This window comes from Oncorhynchus clarkii, chromosome 7, assembly GCF_045791955.1.
Source record: "Oncorhynchus clarkii lewisi isolate Uvic-CL-2024 chromosome 7, UVic_Ocla_1.0, whole genome shotgun sequence".
Taxonomy (NCBI): Eukaryota; Metazoa; Chordata; class Actinopteri; order Salmoniformes; family Salmonidae; genus Oncorhynchus; species Oncorhynchus clarkii.
In genome coordinates, this window is record NC_092153.1 from 65079836 (window position 1) to 65100014 (window position 20179).

The 20179-nt window shown below is 42.0% G+C and overlaps 1 protein-coding gene across 1 annotated transcript; it reads right to left on the bottom strand.

Moving 5' to 3' along the window:
- Positions 1-826: 826 nt before the first annotated feature.
- On the bottom strand, positions 827-19786 carry LOC139414399 (haloacid dehalogenase-like hydrolase domain containing 3). The gene is made up of 3 exons (XM_071162312.1): positions 19677-19786; positions 1731-2068; positions 827-1531 (listed from the first exon to the last, which is right to left on the bottom strand). Exons 2-3 carry the CDS (start codon positions 2061-2063, stop codon positions 1136-1138), a joined length of 729 nt encoding a protein of 242 aa, XP_071018413.1. The 5' UTR covers positions 2064-2068; positions 19677-19786; the 3' UTR covers positions 827-1135.
- Between the last annotated feature and the right edge of the window lie 393 nt (positions 19787-20179).

A 20179-nucleotide genomic window follows, 5' to 3' on the forward strand; every position in this document is an offset into this window, starting at 1 on the left:
TTATGACGTAAAAGTATTTACCACATTTAAAGACATTCATTTGGCTCCCTGACTTGCATACTGCTAGGCTACTGCTTTTTGAGCTCCAGACAACAATTATCTGTAGAGAAGTTATAAACATTCTCTGAAGATGGGAATTTCCTCACTGCAGGAACAATAGGCAGTGAGGTGTGAGCCTCATTCTGGTACACGCTTAATTTAAGTTAGTTGTGGAGGACAGGCTCATAGTAACACACAGTGTTGAAAATGTTAACTCCTGAATCAACACAAATAATGTTACATTGAAAAGGTAACACTGGCCAATTTGCTGTGTAACAAAAGAGCTCTACTATTAAAGACCAACAAAGAATTCATGCCTTTTAGGCCAAAACTACACAACAATGAAAATAGGCTTAAGATGGATAGCGGTATGCTTTTCACTGGGTTGTACTGAATGGTGGGATGGACCACCCATGCAAACAAATAAAGACTGGTTCCTGCCCTCAGATTGGATGCACTTTGGAGTGCTTCTCTCAATCATGTGCAGCTAGTCATAGCTTTTTATGTCAGGTAACAGTTTTGACTGGATGGGATGCAGTTAATGTCAGAAGTGACAAGCAGGTTTGGAGAACTTATGTAGCAGGTTAGGAGAATTAAGTTAAGGTTAGGTAAAATGCTAAAAACATGCAACTTTTGATATCACTTTGACATTAGCTGCATCATATCTAGCCACGACCATAAATAACCGGCCCGATCCCTCCTCGTCTCAGCTCAAGTGAGCTGAAATCTAATGCTGTATGATTTAAAAAAAATTCATTTCCAAGAGAAGTTAAGTCGTAGAAGAATGTAGCACTGGCTGTAGAACAGGCATTTTTATTTATTGAACATAATACATTAATTGGAGGGTGTCACAACGTGATCTAAAACGTATTGGTGAAATAAGTTACGAAAACATTAGATAAATTATATGTACATATTTAGATAATCTAAAAGTGGTCATTGCATATGTTAAGTTTTGGGGCTAGTTTCACTGCCGTAGATTAAGGCTTGGCTTTTATATATAGTTTTTATACTTTAATGTCAAGTGCAGTGAAATGTTTTCACAGTGCGGTTTGTTTGAGTCCTGGCTTGAGGTTACTTGTGTAATAGATAACATTTAGTCCATATGTTCCTGGAGACGTGCAGGTAGCTCCTCCAGGGTCTTTAGTCGATGCTGTGGGGGAACATCAGGGTATTTATTCCTGCCCTGTCTGTCCAGCAAGTACCCATGGAGGCCCAGTGACCGAGAGGTCACATAGTCATAGACATAATGGTCCCCAATGTGAGCTACACTCGCGGCTGTTACGCCACATTTCTCTAGTGCCCGGTTGAAGATGGCTGGGTTAGGCTTGGCTATACCGGCCTCCTCTGAGGTGAGCAGGAAGCTGAAGTGAGACAGCAGGCCACAGCCTCGTAGAATCCCCTCCAGGCGATTGTCAAAGTTGGACACCACACCCTGCTTCAGTCCCAGGGAGGATATGCTCTCCAGGGTCTTCGCCGAGTCTGGAAATACCTTAGGATGGAAGATACAGGCTATTAATTTCACAATGTGGCACAATTGTTCCAATTGATATTGAGGATGTTTACAATTTAACTATTTTAATGAATGGATGATCATTTTGCACAATCATAATATCACATTTTTGGAGATGTTACATGAATTATACAACATACTGTCATGCTAAGTGAAGCAATTATTATAATCCCCTCACCTCCCAGTTATTAGGGCTGCAGAAGCCATGATACAAGTTGTGGGCCAGTGTGTCCAGTAGGGCTGCGTCCTGTATTCTACACTGGGCGAAGGTGTCCCGAACCACTCCCATCCACCAGGCCTTCCCCCCCAGGCCCTGGGCCGTACCGTAGTTGGGGTAGAGTTTGGAGTACTGGTGGAAGGATTGGCGGAAGGCAGCCTCCACCTCTGTAGGGTTAAGACTGAAACCTGCTGTTCGCTGGACCTCCTGGCAGTACTGCTCCCCGACAGACCTGCGCACCTTCAGCAGGGTGTCTTTCACATCCCACAGCACCCAGCGCAGTGGCACATGCATCACACCTGCCACAGAAATACACACATCCACACGCATCTCATGTTGTAGATGTAGCTGAGATGGAGGAAATCAGAAAAAGTATGAAAAATGGCTCAGCTAATTTCACTGCATTGACAAAAAGAAAATTAACAAAATAGCTAAGGCTGCAAAATAAAACACAAATCATAACAATCATTATTAACATAATTTAGGGAATTCAACAGTCCAGTTCATTAAGAAGTCAATAGTAATCATCCGTGAGTTATTTAGGCTCGTAACTATTTATCATAAATCATGAAAGAATACGAACAGTGAATGGTTATTCAATCTAAAATCCCCAGTAGTTTGATATCAAAGTCGATCAGTTCAGCAAACAATGACGTTTCTCATTTCACCTTTTCATGTGTACATGTAATTAATTTCATTACCTATTAACCATATCGATTGCATAATTGGCCTATGAGGATCCGTAGGGCCGTGATCATTGACAATTCACATTACACAATATGTTTGAAGCGTGCGCTCCGCGGTAATAACAAACAATAACTGATGGCCCACTCTCCGGATCGCAACAGATTGTTACCTTTCATCTGAACCGAGTCGGTGGACTTACGTGGATTCATGGACGCACAGAACTTCTGGATCAGACGGAGTTAAGGAAGAGAAAGCAGTGAGCTCAGGCGATGGCAATTTCCTCCTTTTATGGAGTTGAGATCTGTCTGACTTTTCCACCTGACCTAATTAAAGCGCCCCTGGCCCAGCTGAGTAAGTGGCAATGAATTAAAGGATTATTCCACCAACTCCATGGGCCTTTTCTACAGGTACAAAGTCCAGATACTGTTTTATTTCTAACTGATTGATCCCACAGTGATACACTGACTTTTTTTGTTAGTTGCTCAATGATAACACCACATAGTGGTGCCTGGAGAAGTGAGTATACTCTAATTGAGCAAAACATTTCCCAAATGGCCTGCCCGGTGAAAGAAAGATGCTGTGTGAAAATGTATGAGAAACAGTGACATACACTCGGAATGACCTACAATTATCTTTCACAGTCAGGCCAACCCAAGCTGTACTGTACAGGTAGGCCTACTAGTGAAACAGATAAATGGAGGCTGTCAACTAAGGCAGGTTTTCGCTCTCAAAGTTGTTAAGTATCCCTATATTTCTGTTATTACGGGGCTATCACTCAGTCAAAAGTGTGCCTGCGCAGGGAGTCTTGTGATCGATGGACCTAGCCAAGAGTGGAATGGCTACCCTGTAGTGTGTTCATACGGTTTGTTAAACTGGAACCTTGTCGTTGTGTCATTTTGAGTTAAAAGTCACACTGTTTTTAATAGAAAAACAACTAAATAGGATGTTCTATGTCCATAACAATGCTTAAACCACACCAGGAGACCACTAAGGTCTGGGAATTGTATTTGTTGTTGTGTAGTTATCATTTAATTTAAGTGGCAGGCACCTAGAACTGCTATTTGGCTAGCAGTGTTTCTGAGATGTTGTTAGCACAACAAATGGCCACTGGATTGATGCAGATAATCATAGACCTCAATGTTCTCCTGTTCTATTGGTTTACTTTAAACTTTATTACATTGTCTAGCAGCCAAGGGTATGATCCTAGTCATGTTAGCAACCCATGATAGTTGTAAGTTGTTGCATTTTCAGAGCTCCCTTCTTTCTGAAATGTCTAATGGATATTTATATTTATAAAACTGCTTTCAGGTATGGGTGGTGCACATTTTAGAATGCTTTTCCTGTAAATTGCAATTTGGAACATTCACATGTAGGCCTGCACCGTGTGCGCATTGCTACACCTAAAATGTGAGGAAATAATAGTTCATCAACATTTTAAGCTAAACATTCTGATATGTTCCATCAACCTTATTTATTGATATGACATATACCTCCAACCCCAAAATTTGATCATATTACTCCAGTGCTAGTCTCCCTACTACACTGGCTTCCTGTCAAGGCAAGGGCTGATTTCAAGGTTTTACTGCTAACCTACAAAGCATTACATGGGCTTGCTCCTACCCCTCTCTCTGATTTGGTCCTGCCGTACATACCTACACGTACGCTACGGTCACAAGACGCAAGCCTCCTAATTGTCCCTAGAATTTCTAAGCAAACAGCTGGAGCAGGGTTTTCTCCTATAGAGCTCCATTTTTATGAAATGATCTGCCTACCCATGTAAGAGACGCAAACTCGGTCTCAATCTTTAAGTCTTTACTGAAGACTCATCTCTTCAGTGGGTCATATGATTGAGTGTAGTCTGGCCCAGGAGTGGGAAGGTGAACGGAAAGGCTCTGGAGCAACGAACCCTTTCCACTGGAATTCTGCCTCTAACCCTATTACAGGGGCTGAGTCACTGGCTTACTGGGGCTCTTTCATACCGTCCCTAGGAGGGGTGCGTCACTTGAGTGGGTTGAGTCACTGATGTGATCTTCCTGTCTGGGTTGGCGCCCCCCCTTGGGTTGTGCTGTGGCGGAGATCTTTGTGGGCTATACTCGGCCTTGTCTCAGGATGGTAAGTTGGTGGTTGAAGATATCCCTCTAGTGGTGTGGGGGCTGTGCTTTGGCAAAGTGGGTGGGGTTATATCCTTCCTGTTTGGCCCTGTCCGGGGGTGTCCTCGGATGGGGCCACAGTGTCTCCTGACCCCTCCTGTCTCAGCCTCCAGTATTTATGCTGCAGTAGTTTGTGTCGGGGGGCGAGGGTCAGTTTGTTATATCTGGAGTACTTCTCCTGTCCTATTCGGTGTCCTGTGTGAATTTAAGTGTGCTCTCTCTAATTCTCTCTTTCTTTCTCTCTCTCGGAGGACCTGAGCCCTAGGACCATGCCTCAGGACTACCTGACATGATGACTCCTTGCTGTCCCCAATCCACCTGGCCGTGCTGCTGCTCCAGTTTCAACTGTTCTGCCTTATTATTATTGGACCATGCTGGTCATTTATGAACATTTGAACATCTTGGCCATGTTCTGTTATAATCTCCACCCGGCACAGCCAGAAGAGGACTGGCCACCCCACATAGCCTGGTTCCTCTCTAGGTTTCTTCCTAGGTTTTGGCCTTTCTAGGGAGTTTTTCCTAGTCACCGTGCTTCTACACCTGCATTGCTTGCTGTTTGGGGTTTTAGGCTGGGTTTCTGTACAGTACTTTGAGATATCAGCTGATGTACGAAGGGCTATATAAATAAATTTGATTTGATTCACTAGACTACTACACTAGGCTACTTTGAAATGCATCGAAGGGATTAAGTGAGTATACGCAATGCCCATTGAAAAATAAGTGCCTATACAGTGTATACCCTCCACTACACCACTGACAACACACATAGGGGCAGGTGTACCGAGACTGCTTGCGTTACACGCTTTATTACATGCTGACGTTCGTCATGGTGTATACTTTTTAACCATGAAACAAATCAAATGTTATTTGTCACATACTTCGTAAACAACAGACTAACAGTGAAATAATTACTTACGAGCCCTTTCCAACAATGCAGAGAATACAAAGAAATAATAGAACAATTATAACAAGAAGAATAAATACACTGAGTAACGATAAGTTGGCTATATACACGGGGTACCAGTACCGAGTCGATGTGCAGAGGTAGTTAGCGACACCGTGTGCTATGGGGGGTGATCAGGGACATAAGCCTAGGCAACCGTACCACCTGACATGATACAAACGCCTTACAAACATCTGTGACTCCTGCGTTACGGGTCTGACTGACATGACACCAACGCCTTACTAACGTGTGCGTGATGCTTGCATCGCATATTAACCTCTCTAGGGTATGTGGGACGCTAGCGTCCCACCTGTCCAACATCCAGTGAGATTGCAGAGCGCCAAATACAGAAATACTCATTATAAAAATTCAGAAAAGATACAACTATTTTACATTGGTTTAAAGATTAACTTCTTGTGAATCCAACCACTGTGTCAGATTTCAAAAATGCTTTATGGCGTACCTTACAATTATTTGAGAACATAGCCCTGCAGACAAATCATTACAAACAGTAACCAGCCAAGTAGAAGAGTTACACAAGTCAGAAATAGAGATAGAATTAATCACTTACCTTTGATGATCTTCATATGTTTGCACTCAGAAGACATTAATTTATTCTTATATCTGAAAATCTCAGTTTTGTTCGCTTGTTTTCTTTAGTAATCCACAGGCTCAAACGCAGTCACAACAGGCAGACAAAAAAATCCAAATTGTATCCGTAAAGTTCATAGAAACATGTCAAACGATGTTTAGATTCAATCATCAGGTTGTTTTTAGCCTAAATAATCTACAATATTTCAACCGGACAATAACGTCGTCAATATAAAAGGTAAACAAGAAAGGCACTCTCTGGTCGTGCGCATGAAAAAGCTCTGACACGGCAGGGTCCACTCATTCAAACTGCTCTTACTCCCTCATTTTTCAGAATATAGGCCTGAAACAATTTCTAAAGACGTAACATCTAGTGTATGGCATAGTCCTAAATCAATGGATACTGTAATGGCATTGAATAGAAAACAACAAAAAATCCTACTTCCTGAATGGATTTTTCTCAGGTTTTCGCCTGCCAAATCAGTTCTGTTATACTCACAGACATTATTTTAACAGCTTTGGAAACTTTAGAGTTTTCTATCCAAATCTACTAATTATATGCATATCCTATCTTCTGGGCCTGAGTAGAAGGCAGTTTAATTTGGACATGCTTTTCATCCAAAATTCCAAATGCTGTCCCCTACCCTAGAGAAGTTAATGAAAGTCATAATGTGCATAGTTTCTATTTATATTAATTAAATCTCAACCATAAATGTTAGAAACGTACAATTTCTCCCGTGCAAGCAGACATTCCAACGTAGCCACATTGAACTATAGTGTAGCCTACGTGTATATTTCCTGTTATCGCTAATGGCCTAGAAAAGATGATGCCCAATCTATAGATAACCTGTCTTTCTCTCAACACCTCATAGCATGGTATGTTATCTTATCTCTCTGTATACAGATCTAAATGTTAGCCAATCACAGACGGTGTTGTTACCAGTTCCACAGACAACCAATAACAGTTGTGTCCACAGCTTTCAGAGGAGTTCATAGGTGCAATCAGGGATCCTTGGGATGTCCCTTCAGTCAAATAGAGCAGTTCATAGACTTTCCCAGAGGGTCTGTTCTAATCGGACTCCTTGGGATGTCCCTCCCTCTATCAAGTACAGAGGGAGCCCCCGAACAAAGCAGCTAACCCACTGTTCCTAGGCCATCATTGAAAATAAGAATTTGTTCTTAACCGACTTGCCTAGTTAAAAAAGGTACAAAATAAAAAAGTATAATAATGTAAATTGGTTAAGTTTAGTGTTAGTTAAAGGTAAGGACGTCCCAAGGAATCAGGATTGCAGTGACTGTTCATAAAGTGAATGACTGGTACGGTATTTGAGAGCTCGGCGGCAACACAGACATTCAGTTGTTTGTTTGTTTTTCTACAAGTGGCACAAGCGATTTGAGTGTCTGCCCCAGATAGTTTCCTCATTAGAGACGATGAAAAGAATTACCAAGATGTCCTTGATCCAATTGAAGAGTAAGTGGGCTATATTTAAGTTGTGATATCGTTAGGAAATATTTATGTCTACTGTGTTAAGGCAAATGTGGTTTATTTGAAAATGATTTTTTGTTGATAACGTTTTGTCGAAAGCACGTAGGCAATATTATTTAATATGTCGATAGCAGAGTAGGATAGTGTACAATAACGTAATTTGATGTGCTAGTATTGTTTATTTCATGGATTAATTAAATTGTAAATTAAATAACTACTTTTCACTAAAGGGAAACGAGGTACAACATGCAACTTCGATTGAAGACCTAAAATCACACAACGGTATCCTAATATAGTGTGGATACAGTAGTAGCCTATTCTACAATCTAACTGTATGTGCTAGTATTATTTATCTAATTTATCAATTAAAATGTGGATGGGTACACTATTTCATTCCATGATTATGTTATTGTAGATACAAGAGTAGTCTATAGCTATAACAATAATGTAATTGAATGTGATATAGTATAATTTATTTCATTGATGAATACAATTGTAAATGGGGATGGGTAGGCTACTTTATTCAGTGAATACATTGCCATCTCTGGGAGTATGTTAATGACAGCTTTTCAGCTGTTGAACTATGGCAATGTCTAACTAATTTCTAAATCGCTTTATTTTAGTCAAGATGTGATGAGCAACCAATCAGCTTCACTGCAGGTGCTCAACCCACCACAGTTCTCCCTCCACAAGTAACCCCATCCTCTTCTCCTGTTCAACTACTTTGCCACCGCACAAAAAATGACTGTACATATACCCCTGTGCCCATCTCAGTGTAACATGATCCATCCAAGGCCTCAGCTGGATGCCTAAAATGTGAGAAATGTAAGCAAGGTGCTATAGTGTGCGTGTGTGTGTGTATGGATGGAGTTCCAAGTAAAGACATGCGAAGATGGCAAAGGAGGTAGTGAGAGCATACAGTATGAAAATTAAGACCCCATGGGATCTAAAATGAGTGTGGCGTGCCTTGTCTGCTTTTTGTCCGTTTGAGGATACTACAGTCACCCCTGGTGGAGGTTCTTGGAACACTGCGATTTAAGTCTGAGCACAGGTTGACGAAAACCTTCAAAAGGTGGTGCTGCTATGTTGCATATTATCTTGAATACCAGGCAGATGTTTGAGTACAGAATAAAATGGTGTAAACTGAACAGGCTAAACTTGTTGAGTACACTCTTTGAGAAACGGGTTCCAACAGGGTTCTTTGGTTGTCACCAAAGGAGAAAACTTTTTGGTTCCAGGTAGAACCCTCTGTGGAATGGAACCAAAAAGGGTTCTACCTAGACACAGAAGGGGTTCTACCTGGAATCAAAAAGGATTCTCCTATGGGGACAGCGGAAGAATCCTGTTAGTTTGTAGATAACACCTTTTTAACCGAGTGTAGGCCTGTACTGCAGTTGTGGATATCTGTGAAAAATACAATTAATTGGTGCTGGTTAAGATAGTATTTCTGATTATGAAACATCCCCACTTTTAGCACACATTTGCAAGCAGGCAAAGTAACCTGTGTGTGATCACAACATTGACAGGACCAACAAAAAAAGACTTGCTTGGGACACCCGAGTGGGGCAGCGGTCTAAGTCACTGCATCTCAGTGTTAGAGGCATAACTACAGACCCTGGTTCGTTTCTAGGCTGTATCACACCCGGCCGCGATTGAGAGTCCCATAGGGCAGCGCACAATTGGCCCAGCGTCGTCCGGGTTTAGCTGGGGTAGGTCGTCATTGTAAATAAGAATTTGTTCTTAACTGACTTCCCGAGTTAAATAAAGGTTCAATAAAATAAATAAAAAACATGCAGGTCATTCACTAGGTCCCCCCATGTGGTTCTGGGATTTTTGCTCACCGTTCTTGTGATCATTTTGGCCCCACGGGGTGAGATCTTGCGTGGAGCCCCAGATCGAGGGAGATCATCAGTGGTCTTGTATGTCTTCCATTTCCTAATAATTGCTCCCACAGTTGATTTCTTCAAACCAAGCTGCTTACCTACTGCAGATTCAGTCTTCCCAGACTGGTGCAGGTCTACAATTTTGTTTCTGGTGTCCTTTGACAGCTCTTTGGTCTTGGCCATAGTGGAGTTTGGAGTGTGACTGTTTGAGGTTGTGGACAGGTGTCTTTTATACTGATAACAAGTTCAAACAGGTGCCATTAATACAGGTAATGAGTGGAGGACAGAGGAGCCTCTTAAAGAAGAAGTTACAGGTCTGTGAGAGCCAGAAATCTTGCTTGTTTGTAGGTGACCAAATACTTATTTTCCACCATAATTTGCAAATAAATTCATTAAAAATCCTACAATGATTTTTTCCCCCTCATTTTTTCTGTCATAGTTGAAGTGAACCTATGATGAAAATTACAGGCCTCTCTCATCTTTTTAAGTGGGAGAACTTGCACAATTGGTGGCTGACTAAATACTTTTTTGCCCCACTGTATGTGACACACATACAGTTAAAGTCGGGAAGTTTACATACATACACTTAGGTTGGAGTCATTAAAACTCGTTTCTCAACCACTCCACACATTTCTTGTTAACAAACTATAGTTTTGGCAAGTCATTTAGGACATCTACTTTGTGCATGACAAGTCATTTTTCCAACAATTGTTTACAGACAGATTATTTCACTGTATCACACTTCCAGTGGATCAGAAGTTTACATACACTAAGTTGACTGTGCCTTTTAAACAGCTTGGAAAATGTCATGGCTTTAGAAGCTTCTGAAAGGCTAATTGACATCATTTGAGTCAATTGGAGGTGTACCTGTGGATGTATTTCAAGGCCCACCTTCAAACTCAGTGCCTCTTTGCTTGACATCACGGGAAAATCAAAAGAAATCAGCCAAGACCTCAGAAAAAAAGTGTCAAGGATGAAACAAGTCTGGTTCCTCCTTGGGAGCAATTTCCAAACGCCTGAAGGTACCACGTTCATCTGTACAACCAATACTATGCAAGTATAAACACCATGGGACCACGCAGCCGTCATACCGCTCAGGAAGGAGACATGTTCTTTCTCCTAGAGATGAACGTACTTTGGTGCGGAAAGTGCAAATCAATACCAGAACAGCAGCAAAGGACCCTGTGAAGATGCTGGAGGAAACAGGTACAAAAGTATCTATATCCACAGTAAAACAAGCCCTATATCGACATAACCTGAAAGGCCGCTCAGCAAGGAAGAAGACACTGCCCCAAAACCCACATAAAAAAGCCAGACTACGGTTTGCAACTGCACACGGGGACAAAGATAGTACTTTTTGGGGAAAAAAATAGAACTGTTTGGCCATAATGACCATCATTATGTTTGGAGGAAAAAGGTGGACACCATCCCAACTGTGAAGCACGGGGGTGGCAGCATCATGTTGTGGGGGTGCTTTGCTGCAGGACGGACTGGTGCACTTCACAAAATAGATGGCATCATGAGACAGGAAAATGTGGATATATTAAAGCAACATCTCAAGACATCAGTCAGGAAGTTAAAGCTTGGTCGCAAATGGGTCTTCCAAATGGACAATCACCCCAAGCATATTTCCAAAGTTGTGGTAAAATAGCTTAAGGACAACAAAGTCAAGGTATTGGAGTGGCCATCACAAAGCCCTGACCTCAATCCTATAGAAAATCTGTGGGCAGAACTGAAAAAGAAGGCCTACAAACCTGACTCAGTTACTCCAGCTCTGTCAGGAGGAATGGGCCAAAATTCACCCAACTTATTGTGGGAAGCTTGTGGAAGGCTACTCGAAACGTTTCACCATAGTTAAACAATTTAAAGGCAATGCTACCAAATACTAATTGAGTGTATGTAAACTTCTGACCCACTGGGAATGTGATGAAAGAAATCAAATCTGAAATAAATAATTATTTCTACTAAACTCAGCAAAAAAAGAAACATCCCTTTTTCAGGACCCTGTCTTTCAAAGATAATTAGTAAAAATCCAAATAACTTCACAGATCTTTACTGTAAAGGGTTTAAACACTGTTTCAATGAACCATAAACAATTAATGAATATGCCACTGTGGAACAGTCGTGAAGACACTAACAGATGGTAGGCAATTAAGGTCACAGTTGTGAAAATATATGACACTAAAGAGGCCTTTCCACTGACTGAAAAACACCAAAATAAAGATGCCCAGGGTCCCTGCTAATCTGCATGAACGTTCCTCAGGCATGCTGCAAGGAGGCATGAGGACTGCAGATGTCGATAGGGCAATAAACTTCAATGTCCGTACTGTGAGACCTCTAAGACAGCGCTACAGGGTGACAGGAAAGACATACAGGGAAGACATCCTCCTCCCTCATGTGGTACAAGACAGGAATTTAAGTGTTCTGCCATGGCCAGCGAAAAGCCCGGATCTCAATCCCATTGAGCACGTCTGGGACCTGTTGGATCCAAGGGTGAGGGCTAGGGTAATTCCCCCTAGAAATGTCCGGGAACTTGCAGGTGCCTTGGTGGAAGAGTGGGGTAACATCTCACAGCAAGAACTGGCAAATCTGGTACAGTCCATGAGGAGGAGATGCACTGCAGTACTTAATGCAGCTGGTGGCCACACCAGATACTGACTGTTACTTTTGATTTTGACCCCTCCTTTGTTCAGGGACACATTATTCCATGTCTGGAATTTGTTCAGTTCATGTCTCAGTTGTTTAATCTTATGTTCATACAAATATTTACACATGTTAAGTTTGCTGAAAATAAACACAGTTGACAGTGAGAGGACCTTTCTTTTTTGCTGTGTTTATTATTCTGACATTTCACATTCTTAAAATAAAGTGGCAATCCTAACTGACCTAAGACTGGGAATTTTTACTAGGATTAAATGTCAGGAATTGTGAAACTGAGTTTATATGTATTTGGCTAAGGTAAACTTCCAACTTCAACTGCATGTATGGTCATAATTTTTTATATTTCATTTTCCTCCCAGGCATTTTCATTTAATGTATGTATATAATTACTGCCGCTAGGGGAGCTAAATGAACGTTTCTCTGTCTCAACACTAACTATTAATTCAGGTATGTAATGTGCAAAAATGCAATATGACTCAAAATATTGAGATAACATGGTTCATTACATAGTATAGTCCATGAGTTTGGTGATGTTTGAAGACAGTTTTAACTGAGTGAAATACTGGTTGGTATTATCCCCATTGTACGTAAGTTAATGGAATTAGGCTAGGTTGCTAATGGTTTACATTTATTTTTATTTCACCTTTATTTAGCCAGGTAGGCAAGTTGAGAACAAGTTCTCATTTACAACTGCGACCTGGCCAAGAATAAAGCAAAGCAGTTCAACACATACAACAACACAGCATACACATGGAATAAACAAAACATACAGTCAATAATACAGTTGAATAAAATGTATATACAGTGTTTGCAAATGCGGTAAGAAAAGGGTGGTAAGGCAATAAATAGGCCATGGTGGCGAAGTAATTACAATATACCAATTAGACACTAGAGTGATTGATGTGCAGAAGATGAATGTGCAAGTAGAGATACAGGGGTGCAAAGGAGCACAATAAATAAATAAATACAGTATGGGAATGAGGTAGTTGGATGGGCTATTTACAGATGGGCTATGTACAGGTGCAGTGATCTGTGAGCTGCTCAGACAGCTGGTGCTTAAAGCTAGTGAGGGAGGTAAGAGTCAGTGATTTTTGCAATTCATTCCAGTCATTGGCAGCAGAGAACTGGAAGGAGAGGCGGCCAAAGTAGGAATTGGCTTTTGGGGTGACTAGAGAGATATACCTGCTGGAGCGCATGCTAAGGGTGGGTGCTGCTATGGTGACCAGTGAGCTGAGATAAGACTGGGCCTTACCTATCAGAGACTTGTAGATGTCCTGAAGCCAGTGGGTTTGGCATCGAGTACGAAGCGAGGGCCAGCCAACGAGAGCGTACAGGTCGCAGTGGTGGGTAGGATATGGGGCTTTGGTGACAAAACGGATGGCACTGTGATAGACTGCATCCAATTTGTTGAGTAGAGTGTTGGGGGCTATTTTGTAAATGACATCGCCGAAGTTGAGGATCGGTAGGATGGTATGTTTGGCAGCTTACATATGAAGACAAGCTTGACTTCTCCCCTTTCTGTGGCCCAAGTAACTGAACCCTGACAGAGAACAGATAACTGCAAACGGCCAACACTATAGTACAACAAAATACTTTCTAAGTATCTCACAAGCATATTATGAAAATAAAACATCTTATCTATGTTACCCAACTAATTCAAATTCTGCCACGACAAAAGGCAGGGTAGGATAGATATAGGTCTGTAGAAGTTTGGGTCTAGAGTGTCTCCCACTTTGAAGAGGGGGATGACCGCGGCAGCTTTCCAATCTTTGGGAATCTCAGACGATACGAAAGAGAGATTGAACAGGCTAGTAATAGGGGTTGCAAAAATTTGGGCAGATAATTTTAGAAAGAGAGGGTCCAGATTGTCTAGCCCAGCTGATTTGCAGGGGTCCAGATTTTGCAGCTCTTTCAGAACATCAGCTATCTGGATTTGGGTGAAGGAGAAATGGTGGGGGCTTGGGCGGGTTGCTGTGGAGGGTGCCGGGCAGTTGACCGGGGTAGGGATAGCCAGGTGGAAATCATGGCCAGCCGTAGAAAAATGCTTATTCAAATTCTCAATTATAGTGGATTTATCGGTAGTGACAGTGTTTCCTAACCTCAGTGCAGTGGGCAGCTGGGAGGAGGTGCTCTTATTCTCCATGGACTTTACAGTGTCCAATAACTTTTTTGAGTTTGTACTACAGGATGCAAATTTCTGTTTGAAAAAGCTAGCCTTAGCTTTCCTAACTGCCTGTGTGACAGGTTAAAGGAAATATTCATAGCCTGTTATACATTAAAAATAATTAGTAAGTTCAGAGTATGTGAGGATCTTAAAACATCTAAGGTTAAAAAGATGAATTCAGTATTAGTTGATAGAGATTGATAACATTCATATAATTGTGTTAAAGTTAAAATCCGTCAAGCGTACAAAGGGTACGAATTGTGAGAGTAATGGGTAAACATTATATTGATTACTTTATTTTGTGGTGCCTAAAAGTGTTGATCTGTGATCTACGAAATGCTCTTAATCTATGAGCCGGAGATAGATTGCTCTGGTCTCCACCCATATTCCTGGGGAAATCACGGTCTTTTCTCATTGAACTAAAAGTTGAATTGAGAAAACACCGTATCACTCTCGTGATTTTTTTCTCCCCTGTTTTCAGGGGCGTAACATTTTTGGAGGCTCCGCTGAGATTGCTGCTCAGATGTCCAGTTTCCACATCCTGGTCGCTGAATTCCGAGCAGGCTAAATCCCCACATAACAACTCAGGCAGGCTGCAGTGAGGAAAGTGTTGCTGTTCGAGGGAAGCTGGAAGTTAGTGGTTAAGTACGTGTCAACTGAGGCCATTGATCGACCATCAGAGACAGTAAGGACCATCTAATTCAGAGTCAACTCCTGCACAGTAAAAGTTCCTCCTGTTCTGTCAACATGACAAGCGCCTTGGAAGAACTACAGGAAGAGGTAGTAGGAGAATTGCACACCCTGACTAAAGACAAATTACTAGAGATATGTGATTTCCTTGACATATCAGGCGAACAGAGAAGAGATGTTCAAAACAAATCCCGCATATCATTAATGACTCACATTATGATGTTCCTTGAAAGAGAGGAAGTTGCAGAGTTAGAAGATGTTGGCATGTCAGAATTGTTGCTTACTTAAAGACAAAATGACAGAGATGATCAGTGGCATAGATAACAAAACAGGGCAAATTGACCATGATATTGAACCAGCCGGAACACATCACAGAATAGAGGAACTGAGAACTGTAACCCTACAATAAGGGGTGGGAACTGAGCAGATTACTGCAGCCAAAGCCAGTGATTCTCTGCGTCAGCCCCAACCCCATGCCAATCTTCAGGGGAGCGTGCCGCTCTCACCCAATGCACAGCCCAGCTCATACTGGCGCAAAGAGTTTAACATTTCTGGTCAGATAGGTGAACCGGGCCAGAAAGAAAAACTGATTTTTTTCCAGCCTTGCCCATCAGATCGAGAATGGACTTAACAGAGGCTATCCTGAGGTAGAAATAGTAGGCGCAGTAGTCAGGGCTATTTCTCCAGGCTCACAGCTACTTGGAAGGTAAACCCTTCCCACACTTAGATGTATCCTGCGTTCCCACTTCCAAGAGAAGAGTGCAACAGAGCTTTACAAACAGCTAGCTTCAGAAGCACAGCATAGCAAGGAGACCCCTCAAAGCTTCCTGATGCGCGTCTTAGATTTGAGGCAAAAAGTACTGTTTGCATCCCAGGAGTCAGAATCAGGGCTTAAGTATGACCCTGCTCTAGTCCAGAGCATGTGTTTACACACAGTCCTTACGGGTCTCCAGAGTGACAGTATCAGATAGACATGATAGATAGACAGATAGACATGCAGCCTCTCCTGCTAGAGAGCGAAACATCAGATTAGGTTTTGCTAGAGAAGCTTAACATTGCTTGTGCTAATGAGATAGAAAGACGAAACAAAAAACAGTTTAATGCCCCACAGCCTGCTACAACTGTAAGTGTAGTCCAGTTAGAAGATACGCCATCTGCAAAGTGTCCTGTGAAGGAAGCCAAAGCTAAGATACCCGCAGAACTGTTAACAGAGTTAGCTGAACTTAAGACAGGTGTAGCTTCTCTAAAAGGTCTCAGTGCAGAGATTGCTCAGATTAAGGAGACATTACAGCAGCCTATGTTTCAGTCACCGCCTTGTGCCTATGCCCCACCCCCAGTTAGGAGGCCAGATAGGTGGCTGGGGGTCCCTGTTTCCCAGCAGCAGTATTACAGCAACTACAGTCGGTCCCAAGCACCTGACCCTGCGCAGCATCAATATGCACCTAACCGGTATACCAACCGCTCTGCTCAAGCTCCAAGGAGGTGTTTTGTCTGCCAGCAGGCCAGAACAGATGCACGCTGCACACACTGCTTCCGATGTGGGAGTGGAGAACATTTTCAAGCTGGATGTAAAATCCGGGGAGCCAGACCATCAAGGGAGGCCCCTTTAAACGGAAACGGGTTACCGCTGAGGGACGAGTTTTAACCGTAGCTTTCAAAAAGTCCCAGAAATGTGCAAATTGTGCCAGAGAAGATTCAATTGAGAACCTGAAACAATGTTCACCATGTAAAGAGACACTGTACTGGACTAGAGCCAGGATTCAGACACGGCTAAGACATCCGGGTTGGCAGAATGTGCTAAAGCCGTGAATAAAGCAAACTTAGGGGGTAGGCTTCTAATGTTAGCATGCATGAAACCAAGGCTTTTACGGTTACAGAAGTCAACCCATGAGAGCACCTGGGGAGTAGGAGTGGAGCTAGGCATTGCAGGTCCTGAATTAACCTCTACATCACCAGAGGAACAGAGGGGAAGTAGGATAAGGGTACGGCTAAAGGCTATAAGAACTGGCCGTCTAGCACGTTCGGAACAGAGAGTAAAAGGAGCAGGTTTTAGGGCACGATACCATAGATTCAAGGCATAATGTACAGACAAAGGAACGAGAAGGGATTAACATGGCGCCCAAACATTCTGTACTTTTGTTCAACGTTTTAGATCCAATTTGTTTTATTTTCTATGAACAAAGGCTCAGTTCACTTTAGGTAATACATGTAAATATGTGACGTCAAGATAAAATGTGTTAGTGTTAATATTTGTACAAAAATAGTGTAACAGTTCACTAGCTTGATGCTAACCAAATTTAGCTTGGCTAAGCACAATAGTAGTTAGTTCTAGCCTAGTTGGTTTTAGTGGTGTCTGGTGTCAGCTTAATGTAATGGTTGTGGCATTGTTTTGCATTGGCGCCCAAGTATTTTAGAGTTTTTTCTAAATTGACACTGATCGTACAGTGAGTTATATATAATGTGAATGTGTAGATGTATGGAGACTCCACGTTTGGATGAACGGACCAACGGGACTGCCACGGGCAAGTCCCTTGACGGGTACCAGGAATGGTGGAAAGACAATCTGAAGGTAATTGTCTTTGCACACAACACAGCAGTTTGATTGACTTAGTGTTTTTCTTTTGCTGTTTTTGTATAACATACTTTGAGGTCACTGATATTCCACCTGATGTGGTGGAAGTTGAAGCAGATCAGAATGCCTTTGAAGACCACCTTTAGGTGACTGTGTCTGTTAATCTGGTAAAGTGGTAAATCTGGGAAGTGGGGGGGAAACTAGGTCAAATCATGACGTCAGTGATTTTCAGGTCAGAGTAAGATACAGAGATTCTGAGTTAGATGACTGTTCAAAACAAAAATTCCAGTCTGAGCTCGTTTTTTTCCAGAGTTTCCAGTTGTCTTGAAGGCACTGTATTCGGAAGTCAGAGATTGATTTGCCCGACTTGTGAGTTGTTTTGAATATGCCACTAGACACCTAGGCTACCTCCAACAAAGAAAAGGAAAGGGGGATACCTAGTCAGTTGTATAACTGAATGCATTCAACTGAAATGTGTCTTTCGCGTTTAACCCAACCCAACCTCTCTGAATCAGAGAGGTGCGGGGGGCTGCCTTAATCAAAATCCATGTATTCGCAGCCCGGGGGAACAGTGCTTTGCTTGGACAAGACAACAAAAAAGTGAATATTTTCAGCTTTGGGATTCAATCTAGCAACCTTTCGGTTACTGGCTCAGCGCTTTAACCACTAGGCTACCAAGAAACCCTTGTGTTTCTATTAATGCGAGAAATAGGCATATCTACACAGTAATGGTGGCTACGATATCAACTAGCCTAATAATTTTTGCATTGAGGTGATAGGCCTATTTTAGCTAAATCGACAAACGAAATTGATAAACTAAACAGACACTTAAACTAACACGTAACACATGTAGACGTTTTTAAGGCATTAAGGCATTCATGGTAAAATCATTCAGAATAAACTTACATGTTAATTCATGGCGTTATTTTATGGCGCTAGGAAGATGTTAGGTGACTTGGTGGAAGGTATCATTAGCTTCACGAGGCTTAATTATGGCATGAATCACCCCCCATAGTGTGCTGGCTAGCTAGCACAAAGTGTCACTCCCACCTCTCGCCTGCTGTGTCCCGGAGTCCTCCGTAGGACTAGCTGGATAAACTGGCACAGTGTCATTCGCTCCCGAATTCTGAACACCAGCCCTCGGCATCGTTAAACAGAACTGCAGGAAAACAGTGCCCGTTGTAACCCCGCCCCTTCTTCTGTGGGTTTAATCGGCGGCTGGCATCCAACGTTATTGTTCAATAACGCCACCTACTGTACTGGATCGCTTCTGCCTTCCCCAACCTAAAAATGTACTTATAGAAGTATAAAGATGGGTTCCTGCAGATACAGGAATGCAGGCCGAAATTGCACCATTCTCTTTCTCTAAGGCCTAGACACATCACTACTATGGGCGCAAGACGAGCAAATAATCAGAGGCGCAAACAGTAGTTTTCCCACGAAAATGCTGGTAATGTTAGCTAGCTAGTGTTGTAGTAGTGTGACAATGGCAACAGCGGCTGTAGAAGCTGTTATTTACTTCAAGGTGGATGTTGTTGCTAATTTGTTAGCACCACCCTTTTAACTTTCAAACTTTGTTTACAAATGATAATCTGGTGAATGGCACTTTTTTGCAGCGCACTTGATGTTTGCGTTCTCTGAAAATAATTACTATGAAACATTGTTGCATTTAAACTTTAGATCACTGGTTAGTGTGATGAAGGTCATAAAATACATTTTGTTAATTTCATTTGGGAAATGAAATGGTTGTGCTTTTGTATTGTTATGATTTTCTGTCTCCGAGGCTCGGCCAGGCCTGTTTTCATTCCTCCTTCAGTAGAACTAGAGTGGTCCGACTACAGAAGCTATAATAAATTATACTATGTTTTCTGTTATTTTCTTGATTTGAGTTTGACACAACGTATTGGAAGATTTTTGGTCCCTCTGAAGACTAGGGTCATAGTTACGGTTCGCCACTGATTTATAGGCAGGGATAAAGTGACTAAACAACAGGATAAACAGCAGCAGCATATATGACAACATCGGAGTTAAATGATATGTTTGTCAAGGAAGATAACCGAAGGGTGTGTGTGTATCGTACCTGATCACTCTCGACGCTACAAGCACAGACAGAAGAAGGGTTAGTTACCAGTATATTTGCAACAATGCAACGAAGTATACCCTTACTGGCAGTCGGTCCTAGGGTGCAGCACTTCAAATATCACCACGGAATCTCTTGCACAGAAGAAAGGGTTCCATTTGAGTCCTGCACTCAAACATGTAGCCTACCGTGTAATGCTTGTTGTGTTAATCCTTTGCATAAATGTATTATAATACTGAGGTTGGACAAAAAGTTACAGGACGTTCAAAATAGAGTAAATCCATTCTAAATTGTGACAAATAACTGCTTCTCCTGCCATCTAATGTTGGGATAACCCAATATGTACTTACTCTTAATAAGGAGCCTGTCTTAAGGTTCAAGGACCTTGTATGTTATTTTAGAGGTAGACTGGCTCTGGCAGCAAAATATTCTATTGAAACGTGAATCGATTCTCAATTGGAATACGGTTTTAGAAACAGAAGCCCGTTACGTTCGTTCATATA